The sequence below is a fragment of the Podarcis gaigeae genome (genome assembly GCF_964106915.1).
Source record: "Podarcis gaigeae genome assembly, chromosome: 9".
NCBI lineage: Eukaryota > Metazoa > Chordata > Lepidosauria > Squamata > Lacertidae > Podarcis > Podarcis gaigeae.
Window position 1 is genome coordinate 2,064,017 of NC_139685.1, and position 18,567 is coordinate 2,082,583.

An 18,567-nucleotide genomic window follows, 5' to 3' on the forward strand; every position below is an offset into this window, starting at 1 on the left:
TTTTTAAAAACGATAAAAAGTTAGGATTCCAGGTGGAGAAATCGAAGTTGGAAACAGAATTGTTAGAACCTAAGACCAAAGTACTCTCAAGAATGTATAACTTGCTGTTGAAATGGAATACACAAGATGAAATGGTTAAGTCGGCCATGATAAAGTGGGCACAGGATATTGGGCATAATATTATGTTTGAGGATTGGGAAAGGTTGTGGACCACGGGGATGAACTTCACGGCATGTAATGCTCTGAAGGAAAATGTAATGAAAATGATATATAGGTGGTACATGACCCCAGTTAAACTTGCCAAAATATGCCATGTGCCAGACAATAAATGTTGGAAATGTAAGGAAAATGAAGGAACATTCTTTCACCTCTGGTGGACTTGTCCCAGGGTGAAGGTCTTCTGGGAAATGATATATAATGAGCTGAAAAAGGTATTTAAGTATACCTTCCTTAAGAAACCAGAGGCCTTCCTCTTGGGCATTGTCGGCCAGATGGTGCCAAAGAAGGATCGAACATTCTTTTTGTACGCAACAGCAGCAGCAAGGATACTTATCGCTAAGAAGTGGAAAACTCAAGATCTACCCACGCTGGAAGAATGGCAGATGCAGCTGATGGACTATATGCAACTGGCTGAGATGACTGGCAGAATTCGAGACCTGGGAGAAGAGAGGGTTGAAGAAGATTGGAGGAAATTTAAGACTTATTTACAAAAATATTGTGATTTGGTGGAAAGTTAAGTAGGATGTTTGATCATAAATAATTGGCCACCACAAAATTGGATTGGAATGGGATGTAAAGCGAGATTAAGAGAAATAAATTTGCAGAGGACTATATTTAAATAAGCGGTTATAAAATTTGCAAACTAGATGATAAATTGCATGGAAAAAAATTTATGATGATGAAAATGGCAGCGGGAGATGTGAGGAAGTCCAAAGAAGTTATGAAACTCTGTTGAGATAAAAGTAAGGTTGTTTATTGTCTTTGTACTCTATTCTGTAAAAACCCCTAATAAAAATTTTATTAAAAAAAAAAAAATAGACTGAAATCTAAAATTTAGGGCCAAGCTTATTGTTTATCTCAGGGCAGTTCACAGCACAAAATGCATAATAAAAACAAGAACAAAACAAACCAGTAACAGATACTCAAAATAATATTGTACTTGTAAATTGTTCGAACCTGGAATCTTATGAAAAAGGCCAGGCAAAAATCAAAAATAATAGTAGTAGGAGTAATAACAACAACAAATTTGTTAAATCTACTCTTTAACATATATAGTTATTATTGAATTCCCTTGCCTTGCAGCTAGATGCTTAATTTTGTAAAATTGTAACACACTTTTAAATGTTATAAAACAGTATACGTTGCTTGTACAAAGCAACAAATTTTTATCTGCATAAAAGAACTGATTCCTGTTGACATCAGAACACCATCGTTAAACTTTTATAACATCACCATTATCTCACCTTTCTTGCAAGAAGCTGAAGGTGGTCTCACAGTTCCCCGCTCTGTTTTATCCTCACCACAACCTTGTGTGGTAGGCTAGGCTGAGAGACTGCAACTTGCCCAAGGTCACCCAGTGGAGATTTGAACTCTGGTCTGCTGGGTCCTAGTCTGGTAAAGGTAAAGGGACCCCTGAGCATTAGGTCCAGTCAAGACCGACTCTGGGGTTCCGGCGCTCATCTCGCTTTACTAGCCGAGGGAGCTGGCATACAGTTTCCAGGTCATGTGGCCAGCATGCCTAAGCCACTTCTGGTGAACCAGAGCAGCGCACGGAAACTCCCTTTACCTTCCCGCCGGAGCGGTACCTATTTATCTACTTGAACTTTGACGTGTTTTCGAACTGCTAGGTTGGCAGGAGCAGGAACCAAGCAACGGGAGCTCACCCTGTCGTGGGGATTCGAACTGCTGACCTTCTGATCGGCAAGTCCTAGGCTCTGTGGTTTAACCCACAGCAGACAAACAGGAATGAGAAATGGATGGAGCTAAAACAAGAGTCTTTTAGCGACTTAGAATTGTAGAGTTGGAAGGGTTCCCAAGGGTCATCTAGTCCAACCCCCTTAAATACAATAGATCCCTCAGAGGCATCTGTTAAAGTGGATTCTTGCTCAACTGCTTATGGCCATCATGTGATAATTATACTTTACAGAGTTATGCGGAAGTTGCCCTGGGTCATTTAACCCTTTTAATAGTTCTCTCTTTCTTTCATAGAAAAGACTACGTATGATACATTGTTTAAAAATAACATATGGCTTTTACTTGGTATACTGAAACATATTTACATGAATATGTATCTGAGACTGACTAATATTTACATCCTGATTCTGAGGCACACAGCAGCACAAAAGACAACACCAGCAGCTCTCACAGTTAAAACTCCCTCTCTTCAGCTGATAACAGAAAACAAACCTGCCTGCTGTGTTGTGGCATCACAGGATTCTATTCTATAGCATCAGCCTTTTGCATAGTATTTTGGATGCCCCATTCCCATAGTAAATCCCATTGAACTTAATGGGCTTCCTGGTAATTAGGCATGGATAGTAAATCTGTTAGGCTGTGTGTGCGCTCCCATTTATTCTGCATTTTGGGGTATTTCCACTGGTGGCTTGGGAAGCGGTGGGTGCATGGAGATGTTAGCCATTTCTATTTATTTCATTAAAAAAAGAAATAAAAAAAACCTAAAAGCAATTTACAAAAAAGATGTGTATCTGTCCTGTATCTAAACCACCATTTCTTGAATACTGCATTTTGGTATGTTACTGCCCCCCCAAAACCAGCTTTGATCTGAATTGAAAAACAGAATGACCTCTGTGTTTTAAGCTGGCAATGTGTACTCAGTCTCTCAGTCTTTAAGGGGACACAGGTTTTGCTAGCCCTCTGGAGCATGAATGACATCACTGGTCTTTAACAAGTGACCAAGGTTGGTCACAACAGGAGCACTACTACCATGCAAATTTATGGCAAAATATTAACAAAAATGCCTGCTTGGGTTAAAAGTGGATCCTGGGTCTGAAATGGTTCAAGATACCTACCGTACCTTGCAACCATTTGCTGGGCTTTTCATAGCTGGTGGACAAATTTACAATATATATCTCACATGATTTTTTGTTTCTCATACTTTTTTTAAAAAAATTCAGAACCTGTATTTACTACTTTTTACTGCATTTAACTGTGAACAGCTTTGTTCTCCTCCTAAGTCACAGATCCATAATTGGCTCAAAGGAGCTAATTTTCTTGGCAGGCTTTCCCATATAAGGTTTAGCCTTGTTTTGTTATTTAAGGAAGGCAAAAATCCCAACCTGTTCTATTCTTCATTAACAGCTTGATAACCCCACTAAAAATTCCTTCTGCCTCATCACCCTGGAAGCTGATTTTTTTTTTTTTTGAAGCTTGAAGTCGGATTAAAAAGGGGTGTGTGCCACTCCTTTAATAAGTAAACACATGGTAATTAATGAAGAAAAAGGATATGAAGGGGATTCAAAGCCTCCTTACTCAACACACAGATTCACATGCAGCCTGATTCTATGCCTGCTTACTCTAAAGTAATTACAACAGATTTCAGGATCAGGATCAAGTAAATGTTGTGAGGATTGCACCTTGAGGTTGGAGAAACAAATGGTGTTGTTTTAAGAGAGTTATATTGGTTTTACCTCTTTGAAATTTATTATTTAGGGCAGGGTGTTCACAAACTGTGGTTTGGGGACCGCCAGTGATTCACGAGTTTCATTTTTAAAAACATTTTTATTAAATTTCTGAAAAATTTAAAGATAAAATTGCAATACATTTTAAATAGAGATTTCTTTTCTCACTTTCCAACCCATCTTCTGTGATGTTTTCCTTGTCCCTGTTTTGCTGCACCCTGTCTTCATTCCTTTTTAATGATAATCATAACACAATAGTCTCTAATTTTTTCTGTTGCTCATAGCTCAAAACCTGGTTGTGGATTCTTTATGTTGTAATATTTCTTCAAATAATCTGAAAAGGGCTTCCATTCTTCAAAAGGTAATCATCATTAGATGATTGGTATAGCTGTTAGCTTTGCTGATTCAGCACAGTCTGAATCTTATCCATCCTTCTTTAGCAGCTACTTCTTCATCTTTCCATTTCTGAGCATAATGAAGCCTAGCTGCTATAGTTACATACATAAACAAATTAACCATTTTTTTTTTGAATTTCTGTCCCCATAATCCCTAGCAGGAAAGCTTCAGGGGGTTTTTTGGGTTGTGTCTTTTTGGTAAACTCACTTTAAACATCTTTTTTATCTCATTGTATATCTTATTCCAAAATACCCTTTTTTGGAAATCCACCATATATGAAAAAGGAGCACCTGCTTGCTTACACTTCCAGCAGTTATTGGAGACCTTCTTATACATTTTAGATAATTTATCTGGTGTTAAATACCATCTACCAGTGTTTCCCAACCTTGTGCCTCCAGCTGTTTTTGGACTACAATTCCCATCATCCCTTGTCACTGGTCTTGCTAGTCAGGGATGATGGGAGTTGTAGTTCAAAAACAGCTGGAGGCACAAGGTTGGGAAACACTGAATTCTATACATCATTTTCATATAATTCTCTTTTAAATCATAGCAAGCAGTGAAGTTCATATCTACTGTCCACAACTTTCCTCAAGTGTTTATTTCTATATTAGGTCCTAAATCTTTGGCCGATTTTATCATTACCTATTTCACCATTTCAACTTTTGTCTCTCATTCTAATAATAGTTTAAACATATTTGAAATCAGTTTTTTTTCTTCCTTCAAGCAGAATCTTTTAAAAATCAGATATTTGGTCCGTAAAACCTTTTACTAAATCTTTTTTAAAATATTCATTAATTTGATGTTATTATAACCAATTTGATCTCCATTCTCTTGTGTCTTCATATTCTTTTTCAATTTACAGAGATTTCCACACTATATCTCTATATTTACCCCACTTCTCCATCATATTTAATTTCTTTGACGCACCAGCTACTATTGGTGATAACCTTAAAGGGGTTTTCCTTTCAAATAAATCTCTGTATCTAGTCCAAACTCAATATAAGCTTCTCCTTATACAATGACTCAAAAAATCCCTATTTCCTTTTACCTTGTCGTACCATAGGTAAGCATGCCACCCAAATTGTTCCCCTATCCTTCTGGATCCAACAGTCTTGTATGCCTTGTATTTCAATATTTCCCCTTACTTCCCTGCATAACACTTCTTGTTGTTTAGTCGTGTCCGACTCTTCGTGACCCCATGGACCAGAGCATGCCAGGCCCTCCTGTATGCACTTCTAGTATCAAGATAAACAATAATGGTGGTAGTGGGCAACCTTTTCTCGTGCCCTTTGTAATAGTGTACTTTTCTGTTACCACTCCATTCACTATTATACTTGCAATTTGTTCTGTATATATTACCTTTATCCCTCTCACAATTTTCTCCCCCCAGCCCATTATATTCAATATTTTCCCCATAAAACTAAAAAAACCAAAAACATTATTGAACACCTTCTCTGCATCTAATTGCTTATCATTTCTCTTTTCAAAATATTCTACAGTATCTAATATAGTTCTAACATTGTCCTTTATTGCTCTTGCTGGGAGAAATCCAGCTTTATCTACATGTATCTAATCCTTTAAAACTAATTTGTCTCCTAGCTAATATTACTACAGTTTGTAGTCACAGTTGATCAAGGAAATGGGTCTAGAGTCCAACCTGAGTTGGATCTTGATCTTGCTTTGGTATCAATGTAATATTAGCATATTTCCAGGAATCTGATTCATTAGTTTTATTCAGGTGATCCACCAAGGTCTGTCTGTGGATTTGTGGCAGAAATCAGGAGACAGCATATCCATCATATTACTACTCTCTTTTTTTAGTTTACAGCAGGAGTTGAGAGTGTCCTCTATTAGGGAAGAAATTTAATTCAGTTCTTATTTAAAGGTGAACCTACCTAAATCACACTTCCTGAAACAATACATGAATTGAGATAGTCATGCCCACTAATTTCAATAAGCCTACTCTGAGTAGGGGGGATGCGGGTGGCGCTGTGGGTTAAACCACAAAGCCTAGGACTTGCTGATCAGAAGGTCGGCGGTTCGAATCCCTGCGACGGGCTGAGCTCCCATTGCTCAGTCCCAGCTCCTGCCAACCTAGCAGTTTGAAAGCATGTCAAAGTGCAAGTAGATAAATAGGTACCGCTCCGGTGGGAAGGTAAGCGGCGTTTCCGTGCGCTGCTCTGGTTCGCCAGAAGCGGCTTAGTCATGCTGGCCACATGACCCAGAAGCTGTACGCCAGCTCCCTTGGCCAATAAAGCGAGATGAGCGCCGCAACCTGAGTTGACTGGACCTAATGGTCAGGGGTCCCTTTACCTTTACTCTGAGTAGGACTAATACTGGATACGGCCCTAGGGTTCAAATCCTCATTCAGTCAATGGTGACCTTGGGTCAGTTGCTGCCTCTCAATCAAGCCCACCTTGAGGAGTTGATGTGAGGATAAAATTGAGAGTGGGGAGAACCATGTGACCAACTTGAACTGCTTAGAGGAACCAAGGATAATAATAATAATAATAATAAAATAATAATAGGAGGAATATGTGTTTCCTGGGTCACAGGTTGCCCACCTGTAATATAGACAATTTACCATAATTTATTGCATTATCTCTATTTTGAACGTTGTGCTGTGCTGACAAAAAGCAAATATCTACAATTCTATGATTCTATGAATCTGGAGAACATCCACAACGTGTTATCTGTCTCAAAAGAAGGAAACTTTATGGACAGAAGATGGTCATTAATTGATTTCTGGTTTGCAAGGGTTATGGGTGTATGTCACAAATCCATATGGCCTCATGATGCTCGCCACATTGATCCAATTGATTTGAAACTAAAGGACAGATACATGCTGTTAAGTGCCTCTCAAATGTTTTCAAGGATCTATAACAAGTGCTGTTGGGGGAAAACTGGGCTGCTCCCTTTCCTTGTGCCCTGAACTGGCCATTCACACACACATCCAAAGTTTTTTTTTTAAAAAAGAACCTTCAGTCTTCAAAAAAAAAACCTAGTTCCTGCAAAGTATATTGTTATCTAGTTTTGATTGTATTCCAGGACTAATTATTGACGACTCTGCTGTGCTTCCATGGAATCATGCTCTTATTATTCATAGCATTGTTTTTATCTCTGTGAAATAACAATTTCTTCACTCTGCATTATTTTCTTTCTTAAGTTGTGGACTGTACAATGTCAAACAGGCAAGCCATTGATAGTTTCTGTATCTCTCAGACATCTGTATTGCTATATGAAACAAAACAAAACAAAACAATTTAATTAAAAAAGAAGAAAACAAATGAACAAAACAATCACTTTTAAAAAACAAATTTTCCCCAACAAAACTCCCCTTCTACGGTAAGGCAGCTCACTCATTCTCTGAGTGTCAGGGGGCCCTCAGGACAGGGCCATTTTGTGGGTGCACTTCTGCAATATGTCATTGACACAATAAAAGCACAATCGTGGTGGATTGTGGACCATCCACACCCCATTCAGCTTTATTAGTTGTTCTGTGGTGCCCCAGTGTTACAACATTATTGCAGTCTGGAGGGGAACTCTTGTGCTGCAGTGCAGCAAAAACGAGACAATCCTCCCCCCTCCAGAACATTTGTGGCCTGGAAAGTGGCAGGATTTCATCAGAAAGCTATTGAACAAGCACAGATTGGAAGCAAAGCAGCATGGCCCCCCTGAAACATTTGCAGGCCCAAACAGCATTGAAAGCAGGATCACATCTATCCACCCTGACAGCATCGTGAGCACAAATCACGAATGCACAACCAAAAGGATGGCTGGAGTGGCCCCACATCATTATGTAGCCAAAACTAAGCTGTCTATATTACAAATGGCCTGTCCACACACAGGGCTAAAAGAGAGGGGTTGTCAAAACACTTTGAGAATTGTAGTTCCATAAGGTGGACTGGGGTCTCCAAACAATTCTCAGAGCCCTTAACTGACTATAGTTCCAAGGATTATTTGGGGGAAGCCAAGGTTATTTAAAGTGGTTTGATACTGCTTTAAATATATAGTGCAGATGGGCCTTTGTGGCTTATTCTGAGATGCCACAGGCAGGGCGGCAATCGTATCTGCTGGGTTTTGAACTCAGGAAGCTGCCATAGCCCTTTAACATTGTGGCAGCGCACAGCTCTGCCCATGTGGCTGCAGTTGTGCCCAGTTCTTGTCTCTCTTGAGTTTCATGAGTAAATTTAGGCATGTCATGGGTTTTGGAATTGATCTGTCTCATCTGCTTTCTCCATGCACTGGAAGGCAAGCCACATTCCAAGGAGCTATCCTCTTAATCACTTTCATATTTTCCAATGAAATTCAAATCCCAAGTTAAAGACGCTCAATTCCTTAAAAACTCCTGAAAGCTCATAAATCTCGCAGGCCAATGAAGGAGCCTCCAAATCTGAAATGGGCTCTGCAGACTTAATGGGGCTTGTGCTGGCTCTTGAGGAAGGGGCGTCGGCTGAAGGAGTAGTAAATCTGTCCTCTGGAAATGGGGATACCATACTAGGCTGGTGTTGCATGACTGGTCTTTGAAGTTGCTGGGTCACTTAGACAATTGGCAGGTCCTGCGGTAGCGGGGCAAGAGGGGGGGAGAAGCTTAATGTCTGGTCTTTCTGACCCTGTTCCAGCCACCTATGCACAGATGAAACGGAGGGCCCCCTCCAAGTTTCAAGCAGATGCAAGCAGAGGGAATGGGAGAGATTTACTGTACGTTCCACTTAGATACAAATGTTGGGTTTCTTGGTTTTGGCAAGATATGCCAAGCACAGCTTCCAGAAATTGGCTGAAGGGGGTGGGAGAGAGACCTCATTTCAATTTGGTAACCAAAGGCCCATGCATTTTTTTATTCTGGGTAGACATGCAAGAAAGTGGAATACAAAAGCTCTTGTGTTTTTCCAGAAGGGTCCTTGCTCAGGGATACAGGATACTTCTGACTAGGCTATGAAGAAGCAGGAATGCCTTGTGGGGACTGAGAAAGTATGGTTAACCAAGCAACAAACCATGTGGACCCCGGCCAGGTGTGAGAATGGGCACTCCTTAGTGTTCCCCCACCCACGGGGCCAACAGAGTTGTGTTGACCTTGGCTGACAAGCCCACAGCTGTGCTCCATGTCATCCAACCCAAACTGCCTTCAAGCTGCATCAGGTTTCAGAGGTTCTTAATGTGTTCCTTGCAACAGAGCACTGGCCTCAATCCGTATCAGCCACATTGAAATTTTCTTTTCTTTTCATCCCCAAATCTCTGTTTGCAATAGCTGATGTGGTCTTTAATGAATATGGTGCCGAATGGGAGATCCGGGTCCAAATCTCAGCTTAGCCCTGGGTGCACAACGTGGCTTTGGCTAAGGGCCCCTCCAGATGTCCTTTACAGTATATTGTGCATTCATGACAATTTGTTACCTCCATACCCCTGTACATTTAAAGCACGTGGTTTCCTAGTTAAAACTAGTTAAAATCTGTACAATGGGAATAACGACCTTCCTTTCCAAGATTGTTGTACTCAATAATATACATTAAAAGCAGGACATGCATCAAAATGTAGCAGTGTGTCCTCAGCCCCTAACAGCCACTCTGTTCAGGGTTCCAGCCACCAAGGCAACCATGCTTTCCTTTGGAATACTCTTGGTGTTAGGGGCTCACACAGCCCAATTCACCTTCACCCCCTCTTGAGTTCCAGCTTTTCTTTTCCAACTTTTTTCCCTGTAGCTCCTGGTACATACCCAGTCCTCACTGGGCTGTTTTGTGTGTGGGTTGCCAATGTTTAATCATTTAAAAAATCCTATTTTTGACTTGCAGAGCTGAAGCAGGGCACACACCAGCCAGCGGATTAGAGCATTGCTGGGCTGAATTGTGTATGTTTGTTTTTTTGGTAAGCCACTTTGAGAACCACTTGGGTACAAATCTTAAAAAATAATAATCCATGCTAATCTTCTCTGTATCGTTCCAATTTTAGTATATGTGCTGCCGAATTTAGAAATGTGTATTTAAAGAAACTAGAATTTGAATGATTGGCAGAGAAGCCGAAGGAAGTCAAAAACCGAAAAGTTTAATAGAAATTGTAATGTGGTATGATTGTATGGAAAATTAATAAAATATAATTATAAAATAATAATAATAATCCTATTGCACCATCAGTGTGCATGACAACATACACTTACTTCAATCAGCTGCACCAGGCAGGCTTTTAATTAACAAGCTGGGTACTTATGATAAGTTGAAAAGCATAAATGAGTCTATGGCAATGAGCATGTGTGAAATCCGATGAATACAGTTGGGCCTACTTCGCAGTCAATGTGCAAGGAAAGGGCTGGTGCTGTGTTTTTATTGTAACTACCTGTATGTGAAAAAAAAAAAAAAAATTCCAGTAGCACCTTAAAGACCAACTGCTACTGGAAGGAATTTTTTTTGTTTGTTTTGACTATGGCAGACCAACACGGCTACCTATCTGAACCTCTATGTGATCTTTTTATATGTATTTTAATTGTACCAATCCTTGTTTATAATGATTGCTTTTTGTATGCTCTGTCTAAGCTGTTTGTTTTAATAGTAAGCCACCTTGAGTTATTGGGGGGGGGGGGCAGAGATATACATTAATATAAGAAGAAGCCCCGCCAACGTGGCCGCAAGGTGCAGTCTGGTCACTAACTTGGGCGGCTTTACAAGTCCCCCGCGGGCTTCCAGCCAGGGAACCTGGGCTCCGTCTGCAGCCTGGAGGGCCGGGCGCTGCGGGCACAACAGCCCTGCCAGGCAGGCCGAGGCCCCGGGGCGCCTCGCGAAAGGCTCCGCCCGGTTCTCTGCCCCCTCGCCCAGCTGGGCGCCAGGCTCCCTGAGGAGGCCCTTTGGAGCCCGGGCGGCGGAGCCAAGCGCGCGGCTCCGTCGGGGCCCCTCGGAACTCCGCGGGCGGGACCGGCCAGGATGCGGGGCCGGCAGGCGGCCGCCCGCGCTCTGACTGGGCTCGCGAAAGGGCCGCGCTGCGCCCGCGGGGCCTCCGGCCGCCGACCAATCAGAGACAGGGCGCCCCTCCTCCCACCCGGCCAGCCCGCCCTCGTTCCCTCACCTCCGCGCCCCTGGTCGCCTCCTCCCACGAGCTCTCGCGAGATTTCTCTCCTGGGAGGGGGCGACGGGGAGGGGCTTCCTCTGGGCTGCTGAGGCGCAGGACGCGGCGGCTTCCACGCCGCCATGTTTCCGGGGCTCCTCAGGGCGCAGCGCCTGGCGCACAGAGCGGTGAGTGGCGGGACTTGCGCGGCGGCGGCGGCGGCCTCCTCCTGCTGCTGCTCCTGCTCCTCCTCTGTGGTCTTGCGCCCGTCTCCCGCCCGGGCAGCTCCGCCCAGCCTCCCCGCCGGGTGGGCCGCCTGGGGCCAAGGTCGCGCCGGGGCCTGGTTCCCCTCGGCCTGGCTCTGGCGTCGGGAGGGCCGGGAGGATCCAGGCGGGGAGCGCGGGCCGGGGGGCCCGGGGGGAATTGGGCGGCTTCCCCCGGCCTGGCCCGCCTCGCAGGGGGGTCTGGAGAATGAGAATAGGGAGGAGGAGGAGGAGGAGGAAAACCAGTCGTGCCGCCTGGAGCTCCTTTCAGGGATAAATGTCAGGGTAACCTGTGTCTCCCAAGCCAGGTGTTTCTCGGTGGGCTTCTTTTACATTTCAGCATTGCCAATAAGCCCACAAAAGTTCCTGGCCGGCACTTCCGCCCCCCGTAACCAAAGAGGCTAATAGTCTTGTTTCTATGTGGGCTCCCCTCTCCTCTGCAATCAGAATGAAAATGCAGGATACTAACCTCTTAGCAAGAGTTTCATATATATGAAATTTCATATATATGAGTTTCATTCATATGTGTGTGACGTTTAAAGCATCCCAGAAACCAGATGAAATGTTCCTCCTTCGCCAGCCCACTCACTCGCCTGCATGAGTGGCTTTCATGATAATATTGTGGGAAACGGGGTTCACAGAATGTAGATTGGTTGATCTCTGGGTGGCTTGTGTGCAATTTCTGATTCACTGTTACGTCACAAAAGCAGCTACTAAAAGACTCGGGGGCTGTGAGCTCAATTCTGGTCCTGAATTTTTTTTCCCGAACTGAGCATGTACTCATGCACTTTGTACTTTGCGGGGTGGGTCTTCTGTCTCCTAAACTTGAATATGGTTGGTAGACCTTGTACTGCCGGTAGTTTAAACAATGTAGTTCCTCCAAGTCAGATCTGTCCACCACTGGTGTAAGTAATTACTGAAACAAAGATGTCTTAGTCTCAAGAGTGTCACCCCCATTATTCCCTCTGTTCCACCAAACACATGGGGACCCCCCACAAGTAAAATTATTTTTCCTTCTTAGTTGATGTACAGTTGTACATAGATGCTTTACACTTCTGTGAGATTTGCTCTTGTTCTTCTTTAGCCAATGTAACCTGCCAATGTAACTAGGGCTGGGTGATACCTGGTTTTCAACATCACAGTATATCATCAGCTAAACATTGCAATATACTGCTATATCACAATGTCTGAAATAACCATGGAGCTGATTTTCAACTTCATGATATACTGATATCTGAAATAAGTCTGATACTGATGTCTGAAATAAGGATGGAACTATGTAGAGGCATTGACTGGCTTCATGGTTTTCCCCACATTGTGATTTTTGCACAGCACACACATGCACCATGATTCACAACATATTGCCAGGCCAAGAATTATGAAACAATATCATGAAATGAACTTCATTTTTGGACGCTATAGCAATATATTGCCCAGCCCTAAATGTAACCTGTTTATGGTCCTTTGGTATCAATAGGCAGTGGGACCCATTGGTTCACATCTATGGGTTAAGGTTAGTACATGTGTAAATATGACACTCAACATGTCATGTGAAATACAAACAATCTTTGCAATAGTTGGTTAAATGTTCAGTGTCTGAAACTGGACAGATTGTACACATCCTGTTTCTGCAGCAATGTCTTAGTAGCTAAATGCTTAAATCTCGAAACAGTTGCCTTAATGTGGCACTCTGATCTTATCCTGCCAGTCTTACTATACCATACTAGTCTAGCTCATTAACTGGTAGGGCCGCTCTAGGTTTTCAGCAAGAGAGAGGTCTGTTTCATTTGACAAAATGGGCTTCCACAAGTTTGCAGAACACAGTTTCAAATACAGTTAGGTAGCCGTGTTGGTCTGCCATAGTCAAAACAAAAAAAATTGCTTCCAGTAGCACCTTAAAGACCAACTAAGTTAGTTCTTGGTATGAGCTTTCGTGTGCATGCACACTTCTTCAGATACCTGAAGAAGATATCTGAAGAAGTGTGCATGCACACGAAAGCTCATACCAAGAACTAACTTAGTTGGTCTTTAAGGTGCTACTGGAAGCAATTTTTTTTGTTTTGACAGTTTCAAATATTAGCAATGCAGCAGTGTCTATCTTGTGGAATTCAATGCAGTGTTACAAGAAGCATTAATAATAATAATAATAATAATAATAATAATAATAATAATAATAATAATGATGTAGTAATAGTTTTTATCCCAGGATGCATTCCAGTCAGGCAAAATTACTTGAGGCATGAAGCAGTGAAGATGTGGCCTGTGAAGTGGGGGATCTGAAGCCTGGATAGAGAAGGCTGCATGTGGCTTCCTATGCTCCTACATGTCCTTGAGACAGAGGGAAGAGTATGTATTAATGGAGTGATTTGTAGAATGGGAGAATCTGATGACTCTGTCCTGCGCCTTGCAAAGAATGATGGCTATAGGATGTTGTATATGTGGAGCTGTAGTGGTAGTAGTATTGGTAGTGAGAGACTAGGAACAGGAATGTAGTAGAAAATGAAGGTGGTACAATAGGTAATAAAAATGTTCAGGGAAAGAGATAGTGAGAAGGAAGCGGTGAGGATCTGTGTGCCAAGTACACCATGTCCAAAGTGCTGCTTGGCCAAAATTCCACTTCAGGCATCTCCAGAAAGATATTCAGAAAGATTTAAAGATTCTGAGCTAAGGAGAAGAACAGCATTGAAACAACAGCATTGTTGCTTTTAAAAATTGTTTAAAGACATTGGAATAGCTAAAATGTTTGATTTTATTTCTATATGATCATCTAAGTGTGGAAATTTGATGGATAAAATATATACCATAGATTCCGGCGTATTAGGCGATATAAGATTAGTCTTATATGCCGGGCAGGAGGAAGCCGCCTGGCGCGGTGCGGAGCCCGCCGCCTGCTGCTGCTGCGGCAGCTTCGGCAGCTTCCAAAGCAGCAGCGGGTGGCGGTCTCCGTGTCAAGAGGAAGCCACCCGGCACCCACTGCTGCCTCGGAGGTAGTACCTGGCGTATAAGACGACCCCCGACTTTTTTTTTTAACAAAAAATATAATTTTTATTAATAATAAAAATATAATTTTTATTATTAATTTTTATTAACAAATCACATTATTTCCAAATCACATTAGTTCCAAATTATACAGCCAGATTTTTAATTTTTTGTTGGGGTACCCATACTTCAAGCTCCGAACAGGGGACCAAGCATCACTTATGTTGCTGCTTTAATTAGACAGTTCTGTCCAGTTCTGTCCAGATAGTCTCTTTGTTACTTTCCTCATCTTCTTGTTGTTATCATATATTCCTTTCTTTGCGATCTCTGATAATCTTCACAAGCGGGTTGAAAACAAACATCCTCTGTGTGGGTTTTACACTCTCCAAAAATCATATCACATAAGGACAGACGCCATTTCCACATCTCCGTAAAGAACTTTCCCTCAGTCTGTCCGTTGATTTTCTCAGGCTTGCCAAGCATATCTCAGAGGGCTCTGCCAGGTCTAGATCACATTCCGATCACCATTCACACTCCGATGACCCTGGTCCTCCTCCCCCCGTCCTTCTTAGGCAAGCCTGTCTTAGCGAGACCCCGTTTAAAACTGCGTCATAAAACTTTCCTCCGTTCTCCGATGTTTACCAATCCTCTCTTTAATCTATAATCCACTCCACACAGTTCTTGAATTCCTGCTTGTGATTAATAAATTGCAATGATTATTCTCTCTGGGGTGGAGGGTTATTAATACTCACATAAGGCAAAAAAAAAAGAAAAGTTTTTTCCTCCACCCCCTTTCCGTTTCACTCCAAACATACCAGTCTCTTAATGGTGATTCATCACTTAATTTATTTGTCCTGCCCATCGCTCCGCTCACAGAGATCCATTAATCAGCAGTCTTTGCTCCCGCTCTTCGCTTGATGTATGTGCTTTAGCTTCTTTCCAATTATATATTTCCAATTGTATATTTCGAGCTAAAGTGAACCAGTGCGCTGATTGGAGACAGCGTCAGGAAGAGCCGACTTCACCCGAGGGCTTGTGCCAAGTTTCCGCACCCCCTTCTTTCGAATCCGGGGGTGAATTATGGACACCGCTGGCAAGGCAGTCCCCCCATCTCCTTGGGGGGCCCGGGAAGGCTGCATACTTCCCATAGCAGCCTCTTAATTACCTCGTGTGGGTCGGAGAGATGTTATTGTCGGCCATCTTCCAATGCGCCACCTGGTGGCCCCCGACCCCCGACTTTTTAACCTCTTCCGGGATTAAAAAGTTGTCTTATACGCCGGAATCTACGGTATTTATTCTTTACATTTATATCACATCTTTTCTCCAATGAGCTCAAGGCAGCATGCATGGTTCTCTCTGCCCGCTCTTCCCCCCTCCATCTCATCCTCACAGCCATCCACTGAGGGTAGGTCAGATGAGAGAGAGGGGCAGGCCCAGGGTCGTCCAGTGGGCCTTATGGCTGTGCAGTGTTTGTGCTCTATGATGCAGCTATGCCCAACTAGGGAGTAATATAGTGCAAGGCAGGGTTCACACTGGAGGCAAGGGAAGTCTCAGTCTGTGCTCTGGGGAACATAGAGCTCTGGACTGTCTTTCATTGGAAGCTTTAAAGCAGAGGTTGGATGACCACCTGTCACGGAGCCATTGATTTTCCTTCATTGTAGGGGGCTGGGCTAGATGACCCCCAGGGTTCCTTCCACCCAACACTGGAAATTCACCAGGTGCATTTTGAACCTGGCTATTGGCACCTGTGACCAAGTGAAGATGCCTGGGTGCCAGGATGGCGCATGACCTCTTCGCCATCTGGAGGTGCATGCCTAGGGATCCTTGGATCTGGACTGTTTTCACACACTAGTGACACACCCTATAGAATTCTATCCATTAAATTTTCTCTGCACAATCAAAATGAATTTCAGGAAACAAAAAGTTGTATTGAAAAATATGCCTTTCAAACCGTCTGGCCCCAAAATGGCAATTAGGCATTCCATTTTGGTGACTCTAATCCTGGTTTAAGGAGCCATTTGGCACCTAGCTTATATATCTGAGTTTCTAACACTGTTTCCAACTCTACAGTTCCATTATTCTATGAGCAAGGAACAACCTGAAAATGGGTCCTCAGTCACATGACCTAGCAACCCAGCACAGGGGTTTAGAATAGGTTCAAGTCTGTCCCTGCGCTGTCCAAGCCTCCTCTTCCTGGGACATCCTTTTGCGGGACTTAACCTGGCTTTGGTTCAACTGGCTTTGGCTGAGCTGGTATAGAGGACTTACCCCACAGCATCTCCAGCTGAACTGACATGAATAACTTCAGCCTGGGCTCAGCTGTAGATCTGCCTGTTCCAAACTCGCTCATCCTGGCAGATCTTGGGTTTGGAGCATGCTATAAATAGGTATGCCATCAGATTTAAATGGAAGTTCACAGCACACTTGCCAAGGGAAGGCTCAATTCTTTGAACACTTAAAAAAAAAACATTTTGCATGAGCCGATGATAATAATGAATGAATGGAAAGTCCTTGTTATGTTCCACATGAAGGAATAGTGAAGAGGTTGATTTATTTTTATGTAATCTCAGAAATATTAATAAATCAAACCCTCCTTTACCCTGTTAAATAACTAAGTTACAAAGAGCATTTCTGCTTCTTCGGATTTATTTTAAGAAGTTTACATTATGCTTTTTTGGTAAATAGATAATTATCTATGCTACAAAACTTGTTATAGGAAGACTGAAGCTTATCTTATAACAACCATTCCTCTGACTGTATGTTCCCTCCAACAAACACCAGATTTTCTTTTAAAATACATTTTACTTTTGAATCTTAAACTCTAATCTTTCAGTGGTTCTGCACATTTTGCTTGTGACCAGACTATAAATTTTAGCAAGTGTGGGCTTTTTGCCATGAAAGCATGGATTTATTAATCAAACAGTCCATACATGCTTGTAACTTTTATGAAAAATGATTTATGAAACATAATCAAAAATATGGTTTTTGATATATATTGGCAGTAAGTAATTTGTTACTGGCAATTCACCTCAATGATTTAAAAATCCTTGACTCTTTGATGTGATTTAATATACTTAAGTTGGAACATGAAGAATTTTACAGGAACTTTTACACTTCTGATCATAGTTACAAATTGTAGCCTAATTCATTGTTGCATATAACAAATTGTCTTGGATGACTACATAAATTGAGTTCAGTGACACCTCCTGTGTATGCTAAGCGTGTATTGCAAATGTCAGTTGAGAATAGTGAGTGGAATCTGCACATTGGTTGGGGAGTGTTGGGGAGAAAGACCCACCAAGTTAGGGAAGAAACCTTTGGCCCTTGAGCTCCAGCAAGGGGAGGAGCATCTTTGTGCTGTATAGATATTGGGGTAAAGGTTTGAAGGGAGGATTTGGAACAACTAATGTAAGAACATGCACCTTCTGGCTTGTGCTGTCTGAGTATGTTTTGCCCCCAGCTGTTTCTGGTATGTCCTTAGCATGTGGATTACAAGGGGCCTTGGGGCATGGACAATCCTAGTTAAACAGACGGGATTGGGCAGAAGTGTCAGAAAATTGGTCAAGATAAGATTGCTGACTTACGTGATTTCATACCATATCATTCAAAACTCAGAGATTCTGCAAGGACATCTGATATGAAGGTGCATATGCCTGCAATGTTAACTTCACCAACAGGTTAGTTGAATTTAAGAGCTACAAGTGTTTTTGTTAAACCCTTTTCCCCCTTCTCTTGTTTTAAAGGTCTCCTTGCTTCACCGGTTTCAGAGTACACTAGTAATAGCCGAACACACAAATGAGGCTGTTTCACCTATTACATTAAATACCATCACTGCAGCAAAGCGTCTTGGAGGGGACGTTTCATGTTTAGTAGCTGGCTCCAATTGTGAAAAGGTAAAAACATTGAAAAGGGGAGGAGGAAGGGAAGTATGCTTTCTGTATTCTGAACTTGTTATTTGTTTAAAATATTTGTATCCTGCCTTGAGGGAAGGAGGGGTGGGGATTCAGATCAGTGGAACATAGTCATGCCTGATCTTTTGTAAAAGACTGCCCAAATATCATTTTTTTTCTTTTCAGGATAGGCACCTTATTAGTGATGATAAATGAGACCATGTTTATGACAGTTGTTCCATTGGCTTTTATTTCTCTGAGCGACTGATATATCCAGTTGTTTATAGGCATGCAAATCACCTAGTAATGGATTGATTTCCTTATATAATGTATGCTTAAATACAAATATATGCTGGGTTTGGGAATTGTAAA

The 18,567-nt window shown here is 42.3% G+C and overlaps 2 protein-coding genes and 1 long non-coding RNA gene across 4 annotated transcripts in view; 2 read left to right on the plus strand and 1 right to left on the minus strand.

Moving 5' to 3' along the window:
- TSPAN3 (tetraspanin 3) overlaps positions 1-18,567 on the plus strand; it is a 939,276-nt gene that overhangs the window by 384,795 nt on the left and 535,914 nt on the right. The window lies entirely within an intron of this gene.
- Positions 1-18,567, plus strand: part of ETFA (electron transfer flavoprotein subunit alpha) — a 284,709-nt gene that overhangs the window by 241,467 nt on the left and 24,675 nt on the right. Inside the window, exons 2-3 of one of the 2 annotated variants that reach the window (XM_083698442.1) lie at positions 11,203-11,251; positions 18,049-18,198. In XM_083698442.1, the coding sequence (XP_083554568.1) occupies positions 11,207-11,251; positions 18,049-18,198 (195 nt within the window). In that variant the 5' untranslated portion in view covers positions 11,203-11,206. Of the gene's footprint in view, positions 1-11,115; positions 11,252-18,048; positions 18,199-18,567 lie in introns of those variants that run through there. The other variant, XM_083698441.1, reaches the window with a different exon arrangement.
- LOC310825223 lies at positions 3,719-10,782 on the minus strand. Its single transcript, XR_014555171.1, has 3 exons — positions 10,674-10,782; positions 4,540-7,268; positions 3,719-4,401 (listed from the first exon to the last, which is right to left on the minus strand). It is a non-coding gene; the product is annotated as an uncharacterized lncRNA (long non-coding RNA).